This window comes from Opisthocomus hoazin, chromosome 25 (genome assembly GCF_030867145.1).
Source record: "Opisthocomus hoazin isolate bOpiHoa1 chromosome 25, bOpiHoa1.hap1, whole genome shotgun sequence".
Lineage (NCBI taxonomy): Eukaryota > Metazoa > Chordata > Aves > Opisthocomiformes > Opisthocomidae > Opisthocomus > Opisthocomus hoazin.
Window position 1 is genome coordinate 502,017 of NC_134438.1, and position 18,692 is coordinate 520,708.

The 18,692-nt window shown below is 45.3% G+C and overlaps 2 protein-coding genes across 2 annotated transcripts in view; both read right to left on the reverse strand.

Moving 5' to 3' along the window:
• LOC142364174 (myosin heavy chain, embryonic smooth muscle isoform-like) overlaps positions 1–3,221 on the reverse strand; it is a 61,024-nt gene extending 57,803 nt beyond the window's left edge. The window contains exon 1 of the mRNA XM_075443296.1: positions 3,212–3,221. Within this exon, the coding sequence (XP_075299411.1) occupies positions 3,212–3,221 (10 nt within the window). The remainder of the gene's footprint in view (positions 1–3,211) is intronic.
• Positions 3,222–3,339: 118 nt separating this feature from the next.
• The window catches only part of LOC142364176 (uncharacterized), a 55,244-nt gene continuing 39,891 nt past the window's right edge, over positions 3,340–18,692 (reverse strand). The window contains exons 13-28 of the mRNA XM_075443297.1: positions 18,415–18,627; positions 18,169–18,313; positions 16,528–16,734; positions 15,378–15,482; positions 14,129–14,281; positions 13,545–13,793; positions 12,826–13,038; positions 12,125–12,337; positions 10,659–10,820; positions 8,871–8,999; positions 7,450–7,538; positions 7,077–7,200; positions 6,761–6,969; positions 5,805–5,913; positions 5,253–5,425; positions 3,340–3,484 (exon numbers count right to left, since the gene is read on the reverse strand). Of these exons, the coding sequence (XP_075299412.1) occupies positions 3,340–3,484; positions 5,253–5,425; positions 5,805–5,913; positions 6,761–6,969; positions 7,077–7,200; positions 7,450–7,538; positions 8,871–8,999; positions 10,659–10,820; positions 12,125–12,337; positions 12,826–13,038; positions 13,545–13,793; positions 14,129–14,281; positions 15,378–15,482; positions 16,528–16,734; positions 18,169–18,313; positions 18,415–18,627 (2,638 nt within the window). The remainder of the gene's footprint in view (positions 3,485–5,252; positions 5,426–5,804; positions 5,914–6,760; positions 6,970–7,076; positions 7,201–7,449; positions 7,539–8,870; positions 9,000–10,658; positions 10,821–12,124; positions 12,338–12,825; positions 13,039–13,544; positions 13,794–14,128; positions 14,282–15,377; positions 15,483–16,527; positions 16,735–18,168; positions 18,314–18,414; positions 18,628–18,692) is intronic.

An 18,692-nucleotide genomic window follows, 5' to 3' on the forward strand; every position in this document is an offset into this window, starting at 1 on the left:
CCTCTGTGGGTCATCTGGTCCAACCCCCCCCCACCCCGCCGAAGCAGGGTCTGTAGCCATCCATGACAGCATGCCAGTCATGCGAGCTCTCCCACCACATTTCTGTGATGACGACCTAGCTGAGCTGCTGTACAATGACTTCCAGCTCCTCCTGTTTATTGCCCATGCTACATGCATTAGTGTAGATGCACTTGAGCTGGGCTGTCGATCTCCCCCTGACCCTACCATGACACACCTGGGCTCATCCCTAGTGATGTGATCCCCCTTGGAACCTTGTTTAAAGCCCTCTCAGTGAATCCTTTTTCCCCTTTGAGACAGCTGTACTCCGTCTGTCCCCAGCAGGCCCGGTGCTGTGTGCACCTCCCCATGATCAAAGAAGCCAAAATTCAACCGAAGGCACCAGTCCCTGAGCCACCTGTTAACCAGGTGAGCTTTCCTCCCCTTTCAGTGCTGTTCCCTGCCACTGATGGGATGGAGGAAAACACCACCTGTGCCCCCGATCCCTCGACCAGTGCCCTGAAGTCCCCTTTGATGGCCTTGGGACTTCTCTCCGCGATCTTGTCCCCGCCAACCTGCATTACCAAGAGGGGGTAACAGTCAGAGGACCACACCAGACCAGGGAGTTTCCAAGCAACATCCCTGACCCGGGCCCCAGGGAGGCAGCAGACTTCCCTTGGGATGGGTCCTGTCAGCAGATCGGGCCCTCTGTTCCCCTCCGCAGGGAATCGCCTGTGACAGTTACCCTCCTTTTTTTTCTTAGCTGAGGCAGCCGTAATGCGTGGGGCTGACCGACTCATCCTGGGCAACCTCCTGGTTGGAGCTTCACCCGCATCCTCATCAGCCGGGCCCTCACATTCCAAAGCCCCGTACCCCGGGGGGTCTCACCAGTGTGGGGCAGAGAGGCAGAATCCCCCCCTTGCCCTGTGAGCACACACGGCTGGGTCGTGTCCAGCTTCTCACCCAGCAGCACCCCAAGCCTTTCTCCTCAGGGCCGCTCTCGCTCCCATTCTCTGCCCAGCCTGTGTTTGTGCCTGGTAGTGGCCCAACCCCTGCCCTGAGGTATGGAAGCCATGAGAGAGGCAGGGAAAAGCCCTTCAGCATCCCCTGCCCCCTCCCCAGTATGGTCCTCACAGCAGGAGGAGCAGCAGCCACTGCCTTGAAGGAGACACCTGAGGTAACGGTACCCCTGACTGAACTGGGTTCCAGGAGTGGGTGCCTGGGATCAGCTCTGGTCCCCAGCAGCCCTTCGGTGCTGGAGGCTCCCTCAGCCCAGGCTTGCTGGCACCAGAGGGACCACTGACAGCAGCCCTGGACTGTAGAGCCCAGGCAGGGGCTTCCTGCTCTCCCCCACCCCTCTCCTCTCACTCCAGTTTTAAGCCCACCATCTCCCTGCTCCTATCAGCTCCCCACGCTGGTCCACCTTCTCTGTGCAGGGACCAGCCCCAGGGCACCAGTGACAGCCTTGGCCTTACCCAACGCCATCACTACCTTGGGCCAGGGGAGCAGGTATTGCACACTGGGACCTCCGAAACAGGAGATTCCACCACCCAGCAGAAAGCCCAGACCCCGCTGAAGGCAGCCATGGGGCCTCTGCCTGGGTCCCAGCCCTGCAGGTCAGCAGGAGGGGACTTTGGACTCTAATGGCAACACAAAGGCTCAGCCCTGACCAGGCCATTTACACTGTGTTTAGGTCAAAAGAGAAAAAAAACCCTGAGCAAACAAAAGAGGAAGAAGGGTAAATGCAGCTTCCAGTCATATTCTTGTTTATTAAGGTCTAGGCCAGCCTCAGGAGATAGCTCTTCCTGTAAGTAAACAGAGCAGGCGGCCACATCTATAATGAATAAATTTATTGTCTTACAAAAATCATTGTCTAGAAATATGGGTATACAAGAAAACAAGATATTTGCAGTCAGATGCCTGGTGGTCAACAGCCAGTTTGATTAAAAGTATCCAAACACACACAACAAAACCTTTGTGACAGATGTTAAAGCTTTTAACCAAAAAAGGAAATCCACGGTTTTTGAGTATGTGGCAGAGGAAGGTTCCTAGTTAACACTGATTCATTGTCACTAATATCAATAATACCACTTGGACTAGAGAGGTACGTGATATTAAGCACAGTCAAAATTAATACATTAAATCATTGTTATATAGGCAAATTATATATGTAACATTGTCTTAGTACTGTAGTGTCTAAGGCACTTTCTGTAATGTCAGATTTTCATCTATTTAAACAAAAAGAATGCTAACTACTCGCTGTAATACTTTTCAAAATAAAAAAAGAAACAAAACACAACAACAACAAAAAGGATTCACATCCACTGGCATGTCAACTCCTAGGCAGGCAACATCCGTCGCTGAACCCCTGTCACCGCCGGCTCCGCACCCGCCCCGCGCGGCCCCGGAGCCGCTCCCGCCGGAGCCGCCGCATCGCCTCGGCCTCCACGCATCGTGCAGCCACTCAGCTCTGCGGCTTGAAGGCTAACTCACTCGGCCCTAAATTAATAAATTAATTTCGCCTCCGTTGTCTGTTTATTTTCCACTGGTGTTCACATTATAGTAGCCTTAATATATACGCAGATCTGTCGGGCTTGGTGAAAGCGGGTCTCTACAAACGCAGAAGTACTGTACAGATGAGGAACGGCGACGCTGTTTCAGTGTGCCTGTACTGCAGGAACGCTAACTGATGCAGCAGGTGCTGAGAACACTTCAAAAGGGTATTGCAGGTTAAAAATGGACGCTACTCGTTCATCCCTACATCTCCCTCTAACACTTCCCAAGGCCTTTTCACAGTTCACTCGCTGATTGTGTGCTGATCACAACAATTAGGAGAAAAGAAAAAAAAAAATACAGGTGCAGTTTGGTCTTCAATGATCCACCAGACTCGATACAGCCACAGGCCGCCTGAGCACAGGAGAAACGGAAGGATGCTGTCTGTACAACAAAGCATGCATAGTCATGACAACGGGTCTGCCCCAACCACCTACCCTCTGGGAATGAAGTTTCCGTGTTGATAAAAAAAAAGTTCCATCCTTCACATGATACTTTATAAAATGGCTATACAATGAGTATCTGGAAAATAGATGCACTGAACAGAAACAACTCCATTTTATTTACTACAGAAAAAAAGAAGTTGTAACTATATCCGAAGCAGGGTACAGTATGGTGAGACTGGAGAGCCTTAAGACATAGTTGACCTAGGATAAGTAACCTTGTAACATGCCGACGTCTCGTAAGGCAGATTGATGGCCACAAGGCAGTTGGGTGGTCAGGAAAGTCCTCCTCCTCCTGCCGACTGTTGTGTCAAAGGTCTCTGCATGCGAACGGTGTGACGGGGCTCTACTCGGCGGGCGCCGGCTGCGCTTCGTTCACGTCACTGCCTTTGCTCTCCACGTCGTTGTCCGAGAGCTCCAGCGAGGCCCCTTCGAAGTGCAGCTGGCGTCTCCCGGATCGGCTCGAGGAGAAGGTGATGGGGCCCCCCCTCCTGCGAACAGCAACCAGACAATCCATGAAGGGTCGTGGCTCGCCCACAGCCCACGGCCCCATGCTGGTGGCTGCTCTGGGAAGACCTCCGCACTGAACCATGGGGGAACAGTTTGCCCCCAGCCACGGGGCAAATTTCACACACAGGGTCTTGAAACCCCTTCTCTGACCAAGGAGAAGGCAGGCTGTGCACAAACATTCCGGTATTCTGGTATTCCTGCTTAGCGCGTACCATCATCTTAATTTTGCAAGTCCCAAGCAACCTAAAATATTGCCTCTGTACAAGCACCGAGCACAGACCAAGTCCTAAACAGAGCAGGGTCTCTAAAATAATACCAACTACTCGTTTGTGCAGCGCTGCGCTGCACCCCTCCTGCCGCTCCTATAAGCCTCTCTCTACCCCCGAGATGGTTTTGTTCTGCAGCAACCTCACCACTGCTGTCTCCCATCTGTATTCGGTAGAGACCTTGATCTCCAAGAGCTGCTCTCAAGGAAAATGCTGAGACATTCCCACTGGAGTGGGTATGGGAAAAAAAGGGATTGGTGCCAGCCACTGGAAAAATCACAGAATCACAGAATGGTGGGGGTTGGAAGGGACCTCTGTGGGTCACCCAGCCCAACCCCCTGCCCAAGCAGGGTCACCCAGAGCAGGCTGCACAGCACCGCGTCCAGGCGGGTCTGGAATATCTCCAGAGAAGGAGACTCCACAGCCTCCCTGGGCAGCCTGGGCCAGGGCTCCGTCACCCTCAGAGGGAAGAAGTTCTTCCTCGTGTTCAGCTGGAACTTCCTCAGCTTCAGTTTGTGCCCATTGCCCCTTGTCCTGTCGTTGGGCACCACTGGAAAGAGTCTGGCCCCATCCTCCTGACACCCACCCTGCAGATATTTATCAGCATTTCTAAGGTCCCCTCGCAGCCTTCTCTTCTTCAGGCTGAACAAGCCCAGCTCCCTCAGCCTCTCCTCGTAGGGGAGATGCTCCAGTCCCCTCACCATCCTCATAGCCCTGCGCTGGACTCTCTCCAGTAGCTCCTCATCTTTCTTGAACTGGGGAGTCCAGAACTGGACACAGCACTCCAGATGGGGCCTCACTAGGGCAGTGTAGAGGGGAAGGAGAACCTCCCTCGACCTGCTGCCCACACTCCTCTTGATGCACCCCAGGATCCCATTGGCCTTCTTGGCAGCCAGGGCACGCTGCTGGCTCATGGTCAACCTGTCGTCCGCCAGAACACCCAGGTCCCTCTCTGCAGAGCTGCTCTCCAGCAGGTCCTCCCCAGCCTGTACTGGTGCCTGGGGTTGTTCCTCCCCAGGTGCAGGACCCTGCACTTGCCCTTGTTGAACCTCATCAGGTTCCTCTCTGCCCAACTCTCCAGCCTGTCCAGGTCTCGCTGAATGGCAGCACAGCCTGCTGGTGTATCTACCACTCCTCCCAGGTTGGTGTCATCAGCAAACTTGCTGAGGGTACACTCCGTCTCTTCATCCAGGTCACTGATGAAGTTAAACAAGACTGGGCCCAGTACTGACCCCTGAGGCACACCACTAGTTACTGGCCTCCAACCAGACTCGGCGCCGCTGATGACAGCCCTCTGAGCTCTGCCATTCAGCCAGTTCTCAATCCACCGCACGGAGCACTCATCCAGCCCACACTTCCTGAGCTGAACATCCCTAACACCAGCAGCGCCACAGCTGGATACTCCCCAAGGATGCACTGCGGAGAGTCTGTGGGCACACGAGGGCTCAGACAAACCCTGCCCACCGCCACTGGCACCACCTACCTCAGCCTGTTCTTCAGGGTGCTGACCTCCCGGCTCAGGCCCTCGTTAGCCTCTGTGGCATCGTCCAGCTCACGCTGAAGTTTACGTCGGGAAGCATTTGCACGTGTGGCTTCCTCTTCAGCCTCCTCCAGCTGGCGTTTGAGCTGCTTCATTCTGGCATTTGCCTTTTCCATCTGAAATATAAACCCAGGGACTCAGGATCAAACTAGACAGCTGCAACGCCACGACCAGGAGTTAGCCAACGTCCTGTCCACCCAACCACTCCAGCTGGAGATGAACCAACACAGCCTCACTGCAGACTCCAGCCCGGGCTCCTGGAAACACTGCAGAGCTCCTGGGTCTGGGAGACCAGGATGCGTAACGGACCATCACATCAGAGCTATCACGGGGAGGTTTTGACCACTGGGAACTACTCTAGTGGTTTAGTCATCAAGATAGATTCCCCAACATCTTTTCATTAACATGTTTCTTAGCAAGCCCTTTCTACTTAAAGTATGGTTTTATTTACCTTTTCTGAGAAATAGGCCTCAAAAGCTAAGCCCTTTCACCTACCTGCTCCTTGTACTGGTCTGCGTGTCGACGCTCATCCTCCACCTGCATGAAGACTTCCTTCAATTTCTTCTCCGTACGACGGACCAGTTTGTTAGCAGCTGCTCTTTCCCTAGAATAATCAAAAGCCGTCATTTGTCCCAGTACTTGAAGGCCAGGAAGACAAAATCTGTTCCTTCTGAAAGGCTCTCGCCTCATGGTGTAACTGATACTTGAGTTCTCCTAACACGCCTGCCACCATCAACAGCAGCAACAGTTTTAGCGTGCTGGTGGTTGGCTGGGATGCAGCTTTGAAAACATGAAGCCTTAGTACTGGAGCAACACCAGTATGGTATGCAGGCTCAAAAGAGGGATATCAAGGTGCTTCTTACAGAGTTATTGCTAACCAGTAACATGTTCCTCCCATAGAGCCAAAAGCACAGAAAGAACAAAGATTGTTATAAGACCTTCAGATTCTGGGAGGAACTAGCTTAAAACAAATACATATATTTGGAGGACCAAGATGACAAGGATAGACAGGAAGAGCTCACTGCAGAAAGACTTCTGCAGAGTACAGGATTCATCTCAACCAACTAAAGCTGTCACACCTAAGCTCTTCAACTGGCTTCCTCTAACCAAAGAGACCAGGTGTCTCAAGGCGATGTTTCATCTTGTCTCAAGAAACTTCTGCATCACCTTGTGCATCCTGGGACTACCAGTCAACATATTCACCTGGTTAATGTCCAGAGTTAATTCAGCAGCTTTAGTTACGGAGCAAATCGTTTCTGAAAGTTTCAACCCCAGTTACTTTGCAGCTCTCTTGTCAAAATGTGTCCCGCAAACAGTAGGTTTCCTGATCAGAAACCCCAATGCCTTTGCCGGAAGCTCATATCTCAGCCCTACAAAAACCTAAGGCACAGAGGTTTCAGACATGGCAAACACAAGCAAACAGATTTCTTTTTTTTTCTTTTTCTCCTTACTTGGCTTCCTGCTCAAGCTGTTCTTCTAGCTGCACAATCTTGGCTTCTAGAGTAGAAATTGTTGCCTTGAACTTCGACTTCACAGATCCCTCCAGTTCCTGCAACTTGGCTTTCAGCTCTTTGTTCTGCCTTTCTAGCTGCTGCTGTGCATTTTCACTCTTCTGGGCAGCACTCCGCTCCCCAGCTAGCTCAGAATTCAGCATGTCAACCTTTCAGAGGAGAAGGATAGAAGATCATTTGGTGCTATTGAGATCCTCCACTTATCTGCACACTGAAACATAGATTGCCCCTACAGCATTGCCACCAACGGACTCACCTGCAACGTGGTCTTTAGGAACCGCTCATTGAGAAGCTCCATGTTGCTCTGCTCTTCCTTGAGCTCTTCCTCCAATTGTGCAATCCGAGCTTCCAGCCGGCGCTTCTCATCCAGCAGCGCTGACCTAGAAAAGAAGTATTTGGGTCAAGACACGCGCAGATCTGATACAAAGCAACCGGCTATTTTGCTTTTGATACTTTAGACATTCCAAACTGTAACGAGAAGCTACTGTGTAAGCAATTCTCTTCGTAACAAGAAGGAATTTTTATCGGGACAACAGGTCAATACAGAAATTGCAAGCAGGCTACCAAGAACTGCAGCTGCTGGTGCCTAAAGTTCTTCAGATGCACAATTAATACATTTGATCACTCACTTTCCCGAAGCACTGTTTGCAATCTCATCAGCCAACTCATCCCTTTCTTGCTCAGCATGACGACGAGCTCTTTCAGACGCAACAAACTCCTGTGAAGGTTTAGGAAATATTCATTACAGCATTAGGAATCTCAAAACTTCTGCAAACAATTATGCCTTCTAATAACTTCTGGGAGATGCTGTGAAGTGCCTGCTGTAGGTGACCCTGCTTCGGCGGGGGGGTTGGACTACATGACCCACAGAGGTCCCTTCCAACCCCTACTATTCTGTGATTCTGTGATTCTGTGATATCGCCGAGGTCTTTTAATGGATAAACAGAACCAACAGCTGTAAAAGCTAGCAGGACGCATCACCTTGATCTTTCCCTCCTGTAACTGCCACATGACTACTATGAATTTACTTCTCCCCGTCCCCTGAAAAGGCCAGTAACATTCAAGCCCTAAGCAGGAGGAGAAAACCGTTCTGTCACATGCTCTAATTCATTAAGTATAACGTGAGCACGAAATTAAGCAAATTTTTTAGGTTCCTACAGAGTACGTAGCATGACTGAAAGCAAAGTATAGAAAATGAATTTTTAGCACAAAAGTATAACAGCGCTGAATCTTGTATTGTGAAATTGTATTGAGTGGTAGAAACACCCAGACATTCACCAAGAAGGACACAATGTAATGCACTGCAAGTGCAAGACTGACAAGTTTGAAGTCTGTGAAAGAATGACATGGAGAAGCTCTAGTAAGTTGTAGGTAAAAGCCTCAAACATTAAGTGCAGTGTAAGCTGAGTGATTGCTTCAACCTTTGCAGCTAACAGGGCAAAAAGAGGCCGTCTCTCACACAAGGCAATTCTGTTGCCTTCAAACCTCAAACGTTTAACCTTGTGGCAGACAACGGAGATAATCGGAGATAAGTGACAGCGATATGTAGCACGACTTGAAGCTCTTACATGAATTGCCAACAATGAGGGAACAGATGCCCTTAAAAGAAAGGGATGAGGACCTCAGATAGCAGAGAGATAAACCTCCACAGACTTACATGGTCCACTGAGGTACTGGAGAGATTGTTAGGTTTTTATATACTTCCAGTGACCAGTTTTAGTACTGACAGTGTGCACCACAGCTTCCAGAGACTCTCAAACCACCTTGCAAATTTTAGTGAGGCTTGAAATCTGTTTAAGCAGTAGTAAGGCTTCCCTGCTACCCAGGCAGGGAAAGGAAGTCCAGACTACTAGAAGGATTCCTACAAAGCTATAAGAAGCTCACTAATGACCTGGGGCAGAGAGGAAGAGAAACATCTCCAGGCTCCCACTTTTCTGTTCAACTCACTGGATGGCTTTTTACTTTTTTTTTTTTTTAAAAAAAACAAACACCCTCTGGCCTTCCCCTTTTCTCTAGAAAGAAAAACAGATTTCTTGGATTTCAATCTCACCTCTTGGAGCTGGAGTACTTCTGCTTCAAGACCTTTGAGCTTCTTTTCACTTTCTTTGGACTGTGCAAAGATCTCATCTCTGGATGCACGGGCTTCTTCTAGCTCCCGCTGGTAGTCTTTCATTTCAGCCTGCAATTGGAGAGCAGAGGAAAGAATAAGCCATGATACAGCAGGACAACCACAAGATTTATTAGTAGCTCTGAAGCTTTTTTGCCCTTAGGAGGCAAGACCTTCCTCCTAAAGTGGCTTCATTCCACTTAAATATATTTATTTTCAGTTCTTATTTTCATAGAATTATAGAATGGTTTGGGTTGGACAGGACCTTTAAAGATCAGAGTTCTATCCCTCTGCCACGGGCAGAGACACCTTCCAGGCTGCTCAAAGCCCCATCCAACCTGGCCTTGAACACTGCCAGGGAGGGGGCAGCCACAGCTTCTCTGGGCAACCTGGGCCAGTGCCTCATCACCCTCAGAGTGAAGAATTTCTTTCTTATATCCAATTTAAAGCTACCCTCTTTCAGTCTAAAACCTTCATTTTTTCATCTTTCCATCACTCACTCCTCATCAGAAATATCCCATTAGAAGACTTCACTTCATTTATTAGTATATTTCTTGTAGGAAAAAACCTCTAGTAGAGGTAGTAGAGATACCTTTGTAGTAGATAGGTAATGCTCTTGCAATTGTCTTGGAAAAAAACAAACCTATTTACTTAAATTGACTGATAAAACCTATTACAAGTACTCAAGGTAAGAAACTTCTCAGTGTAGAAGTACCACAATTCACCATTTTGCACATATAACGTAGAAGCACATACTTATCCTTCCCGTAAGACACTTAACACAGACTGATATCTTAATTCACACAAGTTTGACTTCAGATGCTAAAAGAATAAAGCTAGAGAAACTGCATTTAAGTTGTACCTGCATCTTCGCAATACCACTAGTCATGAGACCACTTATTTCAGGTGCTTGCATGAAAGTGTACAGAGATCAGGTATGAACTCTGTAACTGACTCAGCCTCTGGGAATAGAGAAGCCGCTACTGCTAGGTACCAGCATTTCTTGCTTTAATCTCCATTCCCTTCTCATCCAGCGCCTGGACCAAGTTCCAGAATTGCCCTCATTCAGTTGAAGTAGGATTGCCAAGGAATAGAGTGGACAGGACAGAAAGGCAATGCAGTTTGCTCTATGCTTTACATGGTCTTGCCATGGCCTCATACTCCTGCAGCTTTGGGCCACGGCACTGAAAGCCTTGGGAAAACTGACCTCTACTAAAGATGGAGTATTTCTCTGGGAATGGGAAATAAATCCTTGACACAAGTAGTGGATTCTTCTTGCCAATCTAAAAAGAATAGGCATCTTGGAGCTTTTTCAAAGCAACTAAAATTTACTCCTCCTATTTCTCTGGAGCATTTTTGGCTTCCTCAACTAGAGGAAGTAGCAATCAGCAAGAGCTGAGCTGAAATCAGTAAATTCAAAGATACAAACAACCATAAATTTTAAAGATTCAGCCTCAAAAGCAATCCTCAGTAAATCCTTATGCAAAGCGTTGAAAATGATCACTATTGAATAGAAGTACGTGGGGGACAATCTTAACTCCTTAGCAACAAAAGGATGAGAGGAGTTTTGAGCGGCTGATAAGTTCAGGCCAGATACTGTGACGTGTGCCAGCATAGCTGAGTCTGATACTCCTTCTTGCCTTCACACTACAAATGCATGTAACGAAAAGCAGCACCCTTGACACACTGTCAGCAGGAGGGAAAGCAGCTCAGCTGATTTGCTGTGCCTACCTGGAGCTTAAGTAGCTGTTTGCTTGCTTCATCTCGAGCCTTGTTTGCAGCTTCTGTCTGACCTTCCAGGTCTTTCATATCCATCTCCATTTTCTTCTTGGCTGCCACAACAAGAGCCCTCTGTTTGCACTCATCTTCCACTTCTGCCTCCAGCTCTCGCACCTGTGAAATCAAGGGATTTAACAGGCTCAAGCTCCAGGAACAGAGCAAACACAAAATCCTAACAAAATGGCTGATGAATCCAAAAGGCCTTTGCAGATCAGAATTAGCATTACTCGATTCGAAGAGCCTACAGAACTCAAGCTACATGGGAAGACACTGCAGACGGCAAAAAAATCCACAAACTGGAAGCAGAGATCTCTGAACTGACAAAAGGAAAATAAAGAAAAGAGCTCAGCATCTGAAGCATTTCCATTTCATCTGTTCAGCTACTTCATGATCAGCTTCTGGCCCAGTACATCTGTCTACATTTAGGTATGACTTGGGGGCAGATGTTGCTAATTCTGATCGAACCACTAAGAGGAAAATACGACATAGAATCACCACACATTCTCAAGAAAAAAAAAAAGAAATAATTCTCTTTGAAACAGATGTGCTACTAGAATATATACACCAACAACTTTTCTTTTTTTCAAAAGAAAACAGAGAAGCAAAGTATCTAAGAAAGCAGCTAACAAGAACTAAGATGAACTCATACAACAATAAAAGTGAGCCAGAAGTGCCACAGGTTACCAACATGAAGGAATATGTTTCTTTTGAATCAAGCCTCCCTCCTCATGCCAGGTCAGGAGCTCTTGTGCAGTGCAAGACAATAGCAATTCAGCATTGCAGGGAACTTCAAAAGCCTTCCAGGTCAATGTTTTTATTTATTTCTAGGAGATCTCTATACAGGTAATTCTCAGTAAGTTTTTGTTTTCTTGTGATAAATCTTGAAATATTAGGTGCTTTTTCCTTAAAGCTTTAGAAATGTTAATTTAGATCTATCTTCTCCTACAAGCATGAAATTTTAAAGGCATTTCTTTAGAATTCTAGTATCATAAGGCAGATCTGAAGAGACTCAAGTCTGGCAAATCTGGAATCTTTGCTACGTTTTTCATTTAAGAAACTGTTCACTTAATCACAGTCTTTCAGTCTATGTCGGCATCCATGGATTTGTTGCTGTACACCAAACAGGACGGGCTTGAAGGACACCCATGCAGCAACAGCCAAATCTACTTGCATGTTGAGTGCTTTGGAGGCAAGGTACAGTTGAATTGGAGGACCATCACTGGCAGACTAACATGAACAGTGGCTAATCCACAACAAGACCTATTGTCTTGTTGGTAAAGATCCATGCTTGGGACTTCTATAGGATGGGATCTTTAAGCACAGAGTTTTATTTTCCTGGTAGCAAGTTCTCAAAGCCATAGAGCTTTGTCAAAATATCATCACGCCCTTCCCACTATGAAGCACAGTAAGATACATACTTGTTTAACCAGCATCCTCTTTTTCTCTTCATTCTGTTCATCTCTGGCTTGCAGATCTCTCTCAAACTGGGCTTTCATAGCTTGCATGTTCACCTCCAGACGAAGTTCAGCATCTTCTGTGGCCTGCAGTTCATCTTCCAGTTCCTCAAGCTGAGTCCTCATCTCTTCAACCTGTAGCTCTAAAGTTCTTTTTGATTTCTCCAGTTCATGGACCTAAGAAACAAACATTAATCAGACCCTCTCAAAATCAGCATTTAACAGCAAAAGTAGACATTATATGAACTCAGTACACTACACTTTGTGATGCTCCAAACTGGACAATAAGAACAGGGAGAGCAGCATCTCTAAGATACAGATTAGAGAACCAAACAAACATCCGTGCAGATGAATGGAGAGATGAGCTGTGCAATATTCACAGAGAAATAGTAGTAGTAGTAAGACAAGCTCTTAAATCCAGCACAAGTGCCATTAGGCATTTGGCCAGCAACTGTTGCTCTCCAAGTCTTCACATCTTTTGAACAGGCCTCATCTTAATAGAGACCACCCTCTTGTTCTGAGCATTAATTCCTCCAGAATTCTGGGTTACAAATCAGCCTCAAAACATTCCATATTTGTGTCAAAAACACTTCTCCAACCAGGCAATTTTCCTGTGTTGTTCCCTGTGCAGTTCATAACAAAATAGGGTGTGGAAAGTTACTTACATTTTTGCCCACATCATCTTTCGAGCTCATTAAGTCTTCCATATCTGCCTGCAACTGTTTGTTCTGTCTTTCAAACTCTTCCTTAGCTTCCAGGGCTTCTTCCAAAGCCCGAGCCAGAGACAGTGCTTTGGTTTCCTTCTCCCTTGCCTCTGCTTCAGCACGATCTCTTTCCTCTGCATATCTGGCAGAAATGTTCTTTTCTTCTGCCAGCATCTGAATATAAGAAACAATTAATCCATCTCATCAGTTCTATAATCAGGTCCTTCCTGCCTCAGAGGTGTTTTAGTCACTGAAGTGGTGAATGCTCTAAGTTTAACTGGCATTCAGAAGCTGTCTAGTCTCTCAGTCTTGATCCAAAGGCTAGTAAGAAAACAGCTACAGCTACTCTGGAATGAGGTGAGGAAAGCAAGCTACTAATAAAGATGAAATAATTTTCCTATTATTTCCATCGTTCAGTCTTCACACCCTTTCTTAGTCTATCCTGAGGGATTACAATAATAGTCTGAAGTTTTTGTTCCAATAGAATTTCTTTTTTGTATATAAAGAGCTTATTACTTGATCTAACAAGACTCCAAGATGGCATTTAGCTCACTGAAATTAGAAGCAACAAGTTACTCCTAACAAAGGCCAAGCTGCTCCCAAAAGATTTATCAATCAACACAAACAAGATGCCATTTAAAAATCATAGAAATCAGCAAGATGACAGGAAACTAGACTACCTGATCAAACTTCTTCAGCTTTTTCTTCAGGCTATAAACAATCTGGCGCTGATGATCTAGGTCTACCATCAAGTCATCCAGCTCTTGCTGCAGGCCATTCTTTGTCTTTTCCAGTTTGTCATAAGCCATTGCCTTCTCCTCTAGACGTTGGCTTAAGGACTCTGCGTCCTTCAGTAATTTCTTTTTGTTTTCCTCCAAGCCTTCAATGGTTCCCAAGTCATCATCTACCTTTTTCTTAGCATCAGCCAACTGAAATTAAATAAAAGAAAATAATGTTCCTTGGTACATCATGAAAAGGAAAGAAAGGCAACAAGTCAAAAACACAAAACTAGGTGTTATTGCTAGCTAGAGTAACACAAAAATTATGAGCTAACAGGAGTCCAAGTAGGGGAAAGTCCTGTCCACTGCAGTTAGTTGTACTGGTCACTATGGCGATTGAGAAAGTCCATGGAAAATTTTATTCCAAAGTGTGGTCGAGCATACGTGCAAGTTACATGACATTTTTCCAAGAGGTTTAGGACACCAATTCATCTCACCTGGAACGTGCAGCCCTTACAGAAGTCTTGCCATGTACAACAGCTTACCTGTGATTGTAAGGCAAGCATCTGTTTCTCCAAATTCTTTCTGGCCTCCTCTTCCTCTTCATACTGCTCTTGCAGGTTGTTCTTCTCCTCTTCCAGCTGCCTAATCCTACTGCTCAGGTTGAGTTTCTGGCGGGTTTCTTCCTGAAGCAGCTCCTGTTACACAAACAGGCATATTCAAAATTCAGTTTGGTTCATAGCGTGTTAAGTGTGGCCTTGGCCCACCACCCTCCATTACTCTACTTGGAGGTTCAGGTTTGATTATTTTTCTCTCAGCAGTTTTGTACAACGACATGCTTATGAAGCCATCCGTAATTTGGGTTTTCAAAAAGGTACTGCTCAGTCATTTGGGGCACACTTAAGCCTTTATGAAGCGCATTTCTCAGAGAATCCATGCCACTGTCTGTTCATAGAAGCCAATGGATGATACTTTTCTATCTTCAAAGGGACAAGCACAGCAGTTGCCTTCAAAATATATCTCTCTTTTCCGACAAGCATATAGAGTCCCTATTTTAAACCACCTGAGACGAATATATAGCAACAAATCCTGCAATGACAGCATGCTTTCAAGATTCACTGCATTGCTTAAATGTAAAGGTCAGTTTAAAGACAGCTGTAATTTGGCAGTGGAAACTTCTGCCATAACTGAGACTAATGAAAAGTGTAACCACCAGCCCTCTCTTCCCTCACCCTGTTCCTCACAGAACTCTCCAACTGTAATGAACATTACTCAAATAGTCACCATTAGCATTTTTATACAGGGGAAAAAAAAAAGAGTATATTTAAGTGATGAATACATGTATCAAGCTGCACTATTTAACCCAAAAAGCAAACACTGGCAGTTTCAACAACTTAAGCTGAAGTCAGTAAAGAACTTCAGCCTAAGTCAGTAAAAGACAGGGTATTGTCCCTCGTGCCTTTCACACACCCCAAGGACCTTATTTGCATTAACATCCTACTTGGAAAGGTTTTTTTGACTTAATACTTATCTCCCACAGAGACTAAGAAATAAAAAAGAGAAACTGAAAGGCTACAGTCTATCAAGCAGTAAATCTTAGATAATGAAAAACTGGCTCCACATGTAGCTGAGCAATCATCATACATCGCATTTCACTAGACTTCAATAGGAAATACAGCTTCTACCCATGGGGCTTTCCAAACCATGAATGAAAATGCATTTTCTGTTATGCAGTTAGCATTTCAATGAGGAACAAAGCTTCAGCGCTAAGTTCAAGCTTCACTGCACACACACCTGTGTATCCTGAAGCTGAGATTCCAAACTAGCCGCATCCTTGGCAAACTTAATGCCTTTCTTCTCTGCTTCCTCCAGGAGACTTGAAACATTATCCAACTCGTTCTGCAAAGCAAGCAGTCTAAAGGTAATAACGCGCAGCAGATCCATGGCAAAGCCTACATCTGACACGGAACACAAAACCTCCACAAATTCCGTGGAAGGCAAGACAACAACACATCCCAGGTACAACAAGCTAAGAATACTGAAGTTTGGTTAGAAACGTGTCAGTCCTGAACTTAAGACAGAACATAATAAGAGTTAGCCATGATATTTAGCAGAGCATGTCATTCCAACATCTACAATCATATTTAAAGATATTTTTCATTATAGGATCATGTATTTTATAGGACCGTGTATTTTACAGTACCATTAATTCAAGGATTATCAGGGTGGCAGCTGGGTTTAAAGCATCACTGCAAGAGAAAAGGTCAATGCCAGGTGCCAATTCTTGCTATTTTAGGCTGTGCTACTTGTATATACAGTGAGAGACTGCCAAAACGCTTCCCCCAAAAAGAATGGGGCCATTCCCTTTTTCAAGCACTTTAGCTTGATTTACTCATAATACTCTTTGCTGTGGCTAAGAAGTCAGCTCTGACTGCATTTTGTCTGTTTTCTCCATTTTGCAGAGGAACAGCCCTTTACTTGCAATCCCTATCTGTCAAGTTCCTTTTGAAGCACAAAAGGAAACGTGTGGCCATCATCAATCAGTACATTTTTGCTCAAGCCTACAAATGAGCTCAGCCCACTCTACTCAACTCCACATCCAAGCCAAAAACCTGTAGGCCAGCTGTCAGCAGAGCCTCCTACAGGATTTGGTCTCCAAAATGGGAAGCCATGTACTTCAAAGCCACTGTGATTCTTACATAGTCCAAAAAAGTTCAGGATTCATGTCATGGCTCTCCAGCTATCTGAGGTGTGTCACCACTTTCAAGCCCCTCAAGTACACGAGTACATGACTGAGATCGCCTCCCTCATCAACTACAGTCCCCATTCCTGTAGACCTAGCTGCATCTTTGATAGTCATTCCTCCTAGCCACTTCTGTATATGGTTAAAGCTTTTACTTTCTTGTATATAGTTCAGCAGTTTAGGAATTCCATACAGCCTTACCTGCAGCTTGTTAGCTTTCTCCGCCAGCTCCACCCTCAGTCTTTCTCCTTCTGTGACCCTAGCAGTTAGCTCTTGCACCTGAGCATCGAGCTTCTTCCTCTCATGTTCAGACTCTGCCTTGACCTGCTGCAGTACCTTCACTTCACAGGCCAACTCCTTGTTGTCGGACTCTAGGCCTTGCTTGTTTTGTTCAAGATTTGCTTTGAACTAGGAAAAACAAAAGGGAAGAACTTCAACACTTTTTTACATATCAATAAAGTTTTCTGCTAAAAATATTCAGTCCAGCAAATCAGGATTATAAGCTCAAAGATAAAACAACTGCTCAGCAAGTTGTAAGTAGGGAGCATTTAAAATCCTGCTGTGTAACATTTTGCATATGTTAGCCAAAAAAATTAAGGTAATGCAAGTTAATCCACTCTCAGATATCACAGGTAACAGCGAGGACCAGAAGATATTTCTATGAATTCAGTAAGATCTGGGATGTCAGTGCTGTAAAAGGACCATGTGAGTAGCACTGAGCAGGAAGGAATGTGCCCATTAACAGATCAGCATGGCTCATCTCACAGAAATAAAAGGAAAGATATCAGCTACAGCTGCCCTGATTTTAGTAGGCATAGCAGCCTGGAGGTGCATAATAAAGCACTTTTCACCACTGCACTGACATTTGTCAAAAACCTTTTTAAAAAGGTAGTAATTGCCATAAGGGATGTTTAAGTGCCATTCTTACTATATTGCCAGAACTGACAATCTTATCACAGGACCTTTGTTTAAGATTGTAGGGTATTTTTCTGTCTTTTTATGCTCTTATTGAGAATATTTAATGAATAAGGACCACAGGAAACACGTAAGATTTTCAGGTGAATAAACTATAATTTTCATCAGATTTAACTACTATATTTCTCACGTAGTATTTTAAACTAAGGAGGCTTCTGAAATATTCCTACACAAAAATATTACTACAGTATATGAACTTTCCACCCATATATCTGTGAATGACTAGAAATAAAATTTTACAAGCTAGAGATACTTTTTTTTTTTTTTGGCAGTGTTGGATTAATTCTGCTTCTGAACAAAGACACTGAAGCTGCACTAGTAGGAACCACGTTGTCCAGGTGTGCCGCTTCCTCTGCTCTGGCAGGGGTTACCAGAGACACAATATAACTCTGCAAATCAGCAAGATACTCCACAGATATCTAGCACTGGAGGTCACGGTACAAGCATAAAGTGAAGAGTGGCTGGAAGAACTTTTACGCTACCCGTACTCACAGTTTGTTATTTGTGAGTGTCGACATGACAATTACCTTATTTGGAACCATTCCGCAGGTCGCTTAGGCAGAGAACTGCTTTTCACCAAATAAGCACATAGGCTGCTCGAGAATTCCCACAAAAGTACTACATCAACTTATCTCTAGGTGCACTGTTTCCAGGTCTAACAAACACTTTTAGATAGTCTTGGCATCTATCTGAAAAGTTGCTATATGTTCAAACCAGCAGGATATATTTGATTCAACTGCAGTAGTTAAGTATGTACAGAGGACAATTTAGATCTGCAGATATCACTGGAAGTGACCACGCCACTTATTTTACTTATAAAAGTCCTGAAGCTGAAAAATGTATTTCTGTAATTAATTTTCTGCTCACCCTTTTGGCCTCTTCCAGTTGTTCAGAGAGCTCTTCCAGGGCAGTAGCATGCCTCTGCCTGATTTCCTGGATCTGTGCTTCATGGTTTTTGGTTTCCTCTTCAATTGCTTTCTTCAGTTCAGCCACCTCCTGCTCTCGCTTTGTCCTAGAGGAAGCATCAATAGTTATCAAAAATCAACATTTTAGTCTTTTGTAAATTCAAGGTGAATTTTAATGGTGCCTGCTTATACAGACACATGATCCTACCTCAGCTCTTGCTGTGCTGCAGTGGTATCCAAGGTATCTTCTTGTTCAGTTTTTAAAGCCTCCAGCTCTTCACTTAAATCTCTTTTCTGCTTTTCCGCCTTGTTGCCAGATGCCTTCTCAGATTCAAGATCCTTCTGCAGTTCTGCAATTTGAGCCTGCAACTCTCTTATCACTTTCAGTGCGTTGTTTTTCTGAACTGCTTCTTCATCACCTCTGTTAAACAGAACCACAACAGTTAATGATATTTCATAGCTTCAGATCTCTTCTCATAAGTCTAG